The sequence below is a fragment of the Maylandia zebra genome, linkage group LG10 (genome assembly GCF_041146795.1).
Source record: "Maylandia zebra isolate NMK-2024a linkage group LG10, Mzebra_GT3a, whole genome shotgun sequence".
Classification (NCBI taxonomy): Eukaryota; Metazoa; Chordata; class Actinopteri; order Cichliformes; family Cichlidae; genus Maylandia; species Maylandia zebra.
In genome coordinates, this window is record NC_135176.1 from 34,075,866 (window position 1) to 34,085,524 (window position 9,659).

The 9,659-nt window shown below is 45.9% G+C and overlaps 1 protein-coding gene across 1 annotated transcript in view; it reads left to right on the forward strand.

Moving 5' to 3' along the window:
- Positions 1–3,098, forward strand: part of LOC101466822 (platelet-derived growth factor receptor beta) — a 46,041-nt gene extending 42,943 nt beyond the window's left edge. The window contains exons 23-27 of the mRNA XM_004556946.5: positions 284–383; positions 466–571; positions 647–752; positions 2,491–2,623; positions 2,713–3,098. Coding sequence (XP_004557003.3) covers positions 284–383; positions 466–571; positions 647–752; positions 2,491–2,623; positions 2,713–2,815 — 548 coding nt within the window. The 3' untranslated portion in view covers positions 2,816–3,098. The remainder of the gene's footprint in view (positions 1–283; positions 384–465; positions 572–646; positions 753–2,490; positions 2,624–2,712) is intronic.
- Positions 3,099–9,659: the final 6,561 nt, after the last annotated feature.

Here is a 9,659-nt window from a genome sequence, read left to right on the forward strand (position 1 = left end):
TTAACTGGAAACCAGTTCAAAACCAGGAAACAGATCCAGCAGCTGGAACAAACCATTACCAGCAACCTCACAGCCCAGAAGAACAGACTTAACTTTAATCAAAGAGAAAAAAGGGAATTTATTGTACATTTCAATCAAAAACAAGAACAAAGGTCCAGACGTCGCTGTGAGATCTCCTTCAGCCTCACACTTCCCTCTGGTCGACTGTGACAGGTGTGTCTGCTCACTACTGTCAGCCTCGTCTCCGCCCCCTCACCACAGGGTTTCTGTGTTTTGGTCCCAGGCTGCAGCCCGTACCCCGACCTCCCCATGACCCAGGAATTCTACTCTGCTCTGAAGAGAGGATACAGGATGAGTCGACCCGACCACGCTCCTGAGGACATGTATGACACAACGCATGCAGGCGCACACATCAGCTTCCTGTGACAACGCTCAGCATGACCCTCTGCACTTTTCGGTCTGCAGGTACGACGTGATGAAACGCTGCTGGGAAGAGAAACCTCAGTCCAGACCTTCATTCTCTTTACTGCTCATCGCAATGGGCAACATGCTGACTGACGACTATAAACAGGTACCAACACCTGCCTCAGGTAAGCATCACACACCACCTGACCCAGGAGACGCTGATCATGTTGTTGTGTGTCAGCGTTACCTGCAGATTGCCGAAGACTTCCTGAAGGGAGGAAATCCAGCTGTGCACCGATACAAGCAGAGTTTATCCAGAGGTGCAGAGGAGCAGGAGGACACGCACGGTAACACACACAGTAACACAGACACAAACACAGTAACACACGCTAACACACTCTCGCACAGTAACACACACGGTAGCACACGCGGTAACACTCACTCGCACATACAAAAACAAAATCACACAGAGACACACACGCACACACACAGTAATACATACACAGACACACACACACTGAATTACACACAGACCCACACACCGACAGACACACACGGACACACATATAGACACACACATACAGACACACACACACACACACAGATTTACACACACCCACAGACAGACACACACACACACACACACACACACACACACACACACAGACACACATACAAAAACAAAATCACACATACAGACACACACACACACATAGACAGACACACATACAGACACACACACACACACACACACACACACACACACACACACACACACACACAGACAGACACACACACACCCCCACACACAGACACACATACAAAAACAAAATCACACATACAGACACACACACACATAGACAGACACACATACAGACACACACACACACAGACACAGACACAGACACACACACCCACAGACACACATACAAAAACAAAATCACACATACAGACACACATACACATAGACAGACACACATACAGACAGACACATACACACACACACACAGACAGACACACATACAGACACACACACACCCACAGACAGAAACACACATAATAATAATAATGGATTGGATTTATATAGCGCTTTTCAAGGCACCCAAAGCGCTTTACAATACCACTATTTATTCACTCTCACATTCATACACTGGTGGAAGCAAGCTACCGTTTGTAGCCACAGCTGCCCTGGGGCAGACTGACAGAAGCGAGGCTGCCATATCGCGCCATCGGCCCCTCTGGCCAACACCAGTAGGCAAGTAGGGTAAAGTGTCTTGCCCAAGGACACAACGACTAGGACAGAGAGCCCAGGGATCGAACTGGCGACCTTCCGGTTACAGATGCAATTCCCAACCCCCTGAGCCACGGTCGCCCCGACATACACACACACACACACCCACACACAGACAGACACACATACAGACACACACACACATACAGACACACACACAGACACACACACAGACAGACACACACACACACACACACACACACACATACAGACAGACACACATACAGACACACACACACACGCACAGACAGACACATACAGACACACACAGACAGACACACATACAGACACACACACACGCACAGACAGACACACATACAGACACACACACACGCACAGACAGACACATACAGACACACACAGACAGACACATACAGACACACACACACCCACAGACAGACACACATACAGACACACACACACACACAGACACACATACACACACAGACAGACACATACAGACACACACACACCCACAGACAGACACACATACAGACACCCACAGACACAGACAGACACACATACAGACACCCTCAGACACAGACAGACACACATACAGACACCCTCAGACACAGACAGACACACATACAGACACCCTCAGACACAGACAGACACACATACAGACACCCTCAGACACAGACAGACACACATACAGACACCCTCAGACACAGACAGACACACATACAGACACCCTCAGACACAGACAGACACACATACAGACACCCTCAGACACAGACAGGTCACTTTTGAAAGTTAAAGAAGTTTAAAACAAATCCTGCCCCCTTTCTTCACAGCAAGTGCCACCTCTCAGGTAAATAGGCCAGAGGCGGAGCCAGTAGAGGCAGGTTCCTCGCATGTCGCTTACATTCTGCCCGTTACCGAAGTCACAATTGAAAGCAGCGGTGGCGCTGCGCTGGACGCAGTCAGGTACGAAACCATGTGATGTGGTCAGGTACGATCCTGCAGGCTACGATGCCTGTGAGGATGATAGAGATGATGCTGTGTTTTCTCTGCAGCCCTTCGATGTCAGACTCTCCCGCCATCTCATACTCTCCCGAAGTGACATCATCAGAGAACAGACAGGAAGCTGTGGGGCCTGAGGAGGAGAGTCGTCTGTGAAGGTTTCACCTGCCTGAAAGTCTGGGGCAGGGTTTAAATAACCCATGCATCTCTGCATGGGGGCTCCTGTGCCCTGAGTATGGACTGTAGGAGGTTGTGTAACCTTTTTACCTGCAAAGCTTGTTTAGGTCACAGAGTCAGAGTGTGCTGAGTGTGCAGCAGGTCCTGATTCACATTTATAAACTTTAGTATCCTCATGTACTCTGACTTTTCTATCTGTATATCCAAACTGCTGGCCCGTGTCAGGACTGAAGCTCCCATTAAAATGTACTCGTGGATCAGACTGTTCTGATGCTTCCTCATGAGAAACACAACACACACACATATCAGGGTCAACAACAGTCAGCTCACCTCCAATGTTCAGGTGGAGGTTCAGGTGAAGCTAGCAGCTACAGCCACCTGTTTCACCATCCACATCAGTCACAGAGGCCACACCCCTAATAATGCCAAGTTCAATACAATTTCTGAACATGAAGCTGCTTTGGTATCTATATAGACCAGTTTGTGTATCAGGCTGTGAGCATGTTTATTTTAACATTGGAGTCTATGACTCACTGCTGCCTCTGCTGGACACCAGAGGCACTGCAGTTTTCAGGATTTCTTATTTTTGGTTAGGTGCTGGTGGTGGAGAAGAATATTTGAGTTTTTAAGTTTAAACCAGATTCAATTCAATTTTATTTATACAGAGCCAAATCACAACAGTCATCTCTTATAAGGTAGACCCTACAATAATACATGCAGAGGGGAGGTGACAAAGAGAAAAAAACTCTTAGTGTCAGCACGTGAGGACAAGAAACCTGCAGCAGGTGGAGGAGGAGGTTCCCCCTGTGAGAGCTCAGTATAAAGGGACCTCAGAGCCCTGGAAGCCACGTCCTCTGTGCCAGCTGCATTTCTTCTGCTTCCTGTTGGAGAGCTGGAGGGCAGAAATGTGCTGAATGTCTGAAAATGTTTCCTGTGAAAAGAAGAATCGCTGTGACTCAGCTTCTTCCTCATTTATCCCGCAAAGTTAAAATATTGTGTTAGAAGGCAGCAGGCAAGGGGTTAAAGGACCTCCACGTTACCACTGTTTACTCCCTGAACTGTGAGAAAGCTCATTAAACCCAAGAAAACCTACTAAGATCTTGATTGTCGTCACACCATGGATCCCCGAGCAGCTTCCAGGGTTTTTGCTCATTTTAGCAACCGCAGGTTTGAGGCTGACCACAGGAAGTCCCAGAATAATGACATTATTTCACAGACAGTAACACAGACTCTGCCTTAATGAAACTAGACCTCAGGCCCTACAATGAGTCCACCTGTGGTCATGGAAACCAGCTGACAGGTACAGGTGTGCCGCTCCCAGCAGGGTGCTGGTCCCCCAAACATGCCAAAAACCACATTAATATCAGATAGAGGTCAGCTGACCGCCTGACCGCCTGACCTCACCACAGAGCCCGAGTCAACCACACCACCATACACACAGAGAGGGGAACCCATGGAAACAATAACCCCAAAGCAGATGGTTTGGTCCACCTGTTGGACCTTTACTCCAACCACCTCACACCACTCTTTGGTTCAAGCAGGAATTGCAGCATGCGACCTCTCAGTGACGTGGGCGCCATCATTAATCTGCTGAAGGAGCGAACCACCACTGACCAACGAGCAGGGAGGAGCACACGGGTGTACTGAGGCAGGTAAGAAATCATGTTAACCACAGAGGTGTGTGTTCAGCTAGACGTCGACCTCATCGTCTCCAAACATCATCATCATCATCGTTTATTTATATAGCACTTTAAAAACATACAAGGCTGACCAAAGTGCTGAACAATAGAAACATAATAGATACCATAAGAATTAATAAATACGATAAAATAATAAACATAGCGAAAACAATAAAATATAAGTAAAGTCAGTCAAACACTGAGTCAAAAGCCAGTGAATAAAAATGCGTTTTCAATCTGGATTTAAAAACCATCACTGATGTCGATCGCCTAATGTGAAGAGGAAGATTATTCCAATGCTTAGGAGCCACGATAGAGAACGCTCGGTCTCCTCTCAGTTTCAGCCGTGATTTGGGGACTGAGAGCCACAGCTGCTCAGCTGACCGGAGCGAACGAGTGGGGACATAGGGCTTCAGCAAATCAGACAAATCTTTCTTTCTTTCTTTCTTTCTTTCTTTCTTTCTTTCTTTCTTTCTTTCTAAATATGCAGGTGCCAGACCATTTAAAGATTTAAAAACCAATAAAAGAACTTTAAAATGAATCCTAAATTCAATTGGAAGCCAGTGCAGGTAGGCCAGAACCGGAGTAATGTGCTCAAATTTCCTTTTACCAGATAAAAACCGTGCCGCAGCATTCTGGACTAGTTGCAGGCGTGTCAGAGTGGCCAGCCCAACCCCTATTAAAATGGAGCTGCAATAATCCAAGCGTGAGGTTATAAAAGCGTGGATAACAGTCTACAAATCATGCCTTGAAAGAAAAGGTTTAACCTTCGACAGACGCCTGAGGTGATAGAATGATGATTTCACCACCCCATTCACGTGACCATCAAAGGTAAGTGCAGAGTCGATTTTTAACCCAAGATTGGTAATCGAGCTCTTCAGGTGAAGGGTCAGAGCAGCAAGTTCAACATCAGGGATATCAGAGGAACGATTCGGGCCAAACAGAATTGCTTCCGTTTTACGTTCATTAAAATTTAAGAAGTTTTGAGCCATCCATGACTTAACATCACTAAGGAAATCAAGCAGGAGTCTAATTGGAGAGCTATCAGAATGACTGAAAGGAAAATGAAGCTGGCAATCATCAGCATATAAATGAAATTGAAGACTTCCGGCTTGAGTGAACGCTGGGGCGCCTAACCCTAACCCGTTTTATCCTATTTTAAAGTGTCCTTGGGTGACTTGAAAGGCGCTCATAAATAAAATTTATTATTAGCATTATTATTGTTATTAAATGACACTTTGTGTTTACGAAAGATCGCACCCAGGGGCAGGAGATACAATCTAAACAGTAATGGCCCAAGAATAGATCCCTGTGGTACACCCCACGGCAGAGGGGCCACAGAGGACGATGACGAGCCCAACTTAACACAGAAGCTCCTGTTGGAGAGATATGATTTTATCCACAGGAGTGCCAAGCCAGAAATGCCCACACAAAGCTGTAATCGAGAGATCAGCAGGTCGTGATCCACTGTGTCAGATGCAGCAGTCAGCTGTCTCTGTGCTATGAAACGGCTTAAAGCCGGACTGAAAAACTTCAAACATTTGAGAGTTGTTTAGATAATCCATCAGCTGAGTGTGAACAACCTTTTCCAAGATCTTACTCAGAAAAAGAAATTTAGAGATGGGTCTAAAGTTTGACTGAACTGAAATATCTGAGCCTGGCTTTTTAAGTAAGGGACGAATAACTGCAAGCTTAAACTCGCTTGGTACTTGACCTGACAAGAGGCTGGTATTAATTAGGTTCAGAATACGTGGTCCAACAGCAGGAAACACTTTTTTTAGAAAACGGGGATGAGCGACATCATTCGGAGAACCACACGGGTTAGCAGTTAACACAAGCTTCTCTAGTTCAGGTAGAACAATTAATTTAAACGGGGAACATGCACAGCCAGGCCAACAGAAGATAAAGTGGAGGATCTCAAACTGGCAACCTTATCCACAAAGAAATTAAGAAACTTATTACACATAACCTCAGGAGATTGCAGATCATCAGTCTGAGTGAACGCCACCATTCACACTGGGCGCCGAGCATGAACCCATGAATCAGCTCACTGTGACTCAGGTCGGGTCCTGCTGTGGACAGTTTTTGCTGTGGCTGTTTTTTCTGTGGACGGTTCTTCTGTGGGTGGGTTCTGTCTGCTCGGCTTGTTTCAGAAGCTTTTGTGTTTCATTTCCAGGCCGCTCGTTTTTGCAGCCCAAACCATTTGTCCCACACTGGGTGAGGATGCCGAGTCTCGCTGTTACCTGAGGGGTCACACTCCCTCCACCCGCTCGGTTTATTGTCAGTCCTCACGTCTGATTGGTTATTTAAGCTGTGATAGAGAAAACTGATGTCTACCTGAAACTTTATTGTTTTATGAACTCAGTCAGCTGCTTCAGGTGGAGCAGGAGGGGAGGAGTCAGAGGGATCACCTGGCAGAGTCTGTTAAACAACTTCATCTAATCTCCGGATGAACAAAGTCAGAGTTTAATCTGAACTTGCGTCCTGGATCAGGATCCAGGTGGAAAGCTCTGTTTGTAGCCCAGAGGCAGAACTTGACCCTTGTATCTGTACTCAAAGGTGCATCACCATAGTAATTTATACTGCAAACATTACCTACTCCACACCTGGGGCCCGTTCTTCGTACGTCGCTTACTACATCCAAGATCAAATGACACACCCAAGACCAAATCATCGCGCTAACTGTGAGCTCGCTAATCCGGTTCTCCGAACACACCTGCTGTTGACGATTAGTACAGCTGGATGAAGTAATGTGAGATCACTGGGTGTCGTAAAAGGGGCTACACATCGATAGTAGAAACATTGATCGGCAACCCTCTGATTGGTCGGCGAAAATGTCGAAGGAGAGCGCTCGGTATTTTTCGGCAGCAGAGCAAGAACTCTTGATTGAGGGATTTCAGGAGTTTCAGAGTTTAATCAGAACGCAAGGGAACACTGCAAAGGCTGCGAAAGCAAGGAGAGAGGGCTGGCAGAAAGTTGCTGACAAATTAAACTCGTAAGTGATTTAATAATAACAATAATAATGGAGTGGATTGATATAGCGCTTTTCAAGGCACCCAAAGCGCTTTACAATGCCACTATTCAGTCACTCTCACATTCACACACTGGTGGAGGCAGCTACAGTTGTAGCCACAGCTGCCCTGGGGCAGACTGACAGAAGCCAAAATCAAATCAAATCAAATCACTTTTATTGTCACATCACATGTGCAGGTACATTGGTACAGCACATGTGAGTGAAATTCTTGTGTGCGAGCTTCACAAGCAACAGAGTTGTGCAAAATACAAGAATGGCTACATCTGAAACTAATAAATATGTGTACAATATATAATAGTATATGCATTTCTGGATGTGTATACTAAATATTTTTCTACGTGTGTGTGTGTGTGTGTGTGTGTGTGTGTGTGTGTGTGTGTGTACACATATTTTACAAATTAAATAGAGTAAACAATAAATAAAATATATAAAAATATACAGAGTTGAATATGTGCAAAACAAGTGGCATTTATATACAGTGTGGAGTGCATAATGTTGAAGTTCCAGTAGTGAAGCTGAGGTGTCTATGACGTGTTCAGCAGTCTGATGGCCTGGTGGAAGAAGCTGTCTCTCTGTCTGCTGGTACGGGACCGGATGCTGCAGAACCTCCTTCCTGATGGAAGCAGTCTGAACAGTTTATGGCTGGGGTGACTGGAGTCCTTGATGATCCTCCCCGCTTTCCTCAGGCAGCGCTTCCTGTAGATGTCTTGGAGGGAGGGAAGCTCACCTCCAATTATCCGTTCAGAGCACCGCACTACTCGCTGGAGAGCTTTGCAGTTGTAGGCGGTGCTGTTGCCATACCAGGTGGTGATGCATCCAGTGAGGATGCTCTCAATGGCACAGTGATAGAAGGTCCTGAGGATGCGGGGGCTCATGCCGAATCTTTTCAGTCTCCTGAGAAAGAAGAGGCGCTGCTGCGCCTTCTTCACTGTTTTGTTTGTGTGTACTGACCACGTAAGATCCTCAGCCAGATGTACTCCAAGGAACCGGAAGCTGCTCACTGGCAGCCAGGCTGCCATATCGTGCCATCGGCCCCTCTGGCCAACACCAGTAGGCGGTAGGGTAGATTTATTATATTACACTATATTATATTACATTATATTATATTATGTTATATTATATCCCCTTACACATTAGAGCCACAACAGGACCCACTAGAACATGGGAACAGGTAAAAGTGAAATATAAGAATATTCTACAGAATGGTAATATTTATCACTTATATTGCTTTTCGTCTCTTGAAAAGAGACCCTGAAATAATCTGTTTGTTTGTTCATAACAGCAACCAAGAAAAGGGCAGAGCAAAAAAAAAGACAGGTGGTGGTCCTGCACCCCCTTGTCAACAAGTTGGTTAAGTGAATAATACCCTCATGGGAATATCGATATCTCTCAATGAGCACACTGTCGCGCTGAGCTAAAGGATCCTGTCTATCCCGCAATATACGCTGAGTTCTGAGGACTCTCCTTATCAATCTTGCACCTTCCGCAATGGGTGGCTCGCGTATACGGACAGGACATGGCTGCGACGGGCTTCCCAAATCCACCTTCGCTTTTATAGCCGTGGTCTCTCATCTTGATTACACGAAGTAATTTGCAATTACTACTCTGAAATATGACTTACATCTGTAATAATCACATACATGTAATAGAATGTTAATAGTACATTTCCCTTTTTTAGGAAGTGACCTGTATGTATCTGTGTGACATCAATAAAAGGATCAAGTGCTGCATTATCTTTAGTTACATTGATGTTATTTATTTATGGTGAAACAGTGGTGGAATATCGCTGTTGCTTTCGTATAAATGAAGCGGACATACCTGCGTGGCCGCGATCTAATCCTGTTTACATAAAGTAAGCCTGCTCCCGAGCAGGTTTACGCTTACGGCTCTGTTGCTATGGCAGCAAGTCCCGGATGAGCTTCGGGGAACTGAACGATCCAAGATCACGCGAAATCGTCAACAATCTAATCCAGCTAACCTACTTAGCGAGGTACGAAGAACGGGCCCCAAGTCAGGTCTGCAGCATCAGTTACCATGGTGATGGTCCAGGTAAGAAGTGAACCAATTTGATAGTACAGAAACCAGCTGAAGTTACCTGTGGATCAAATTC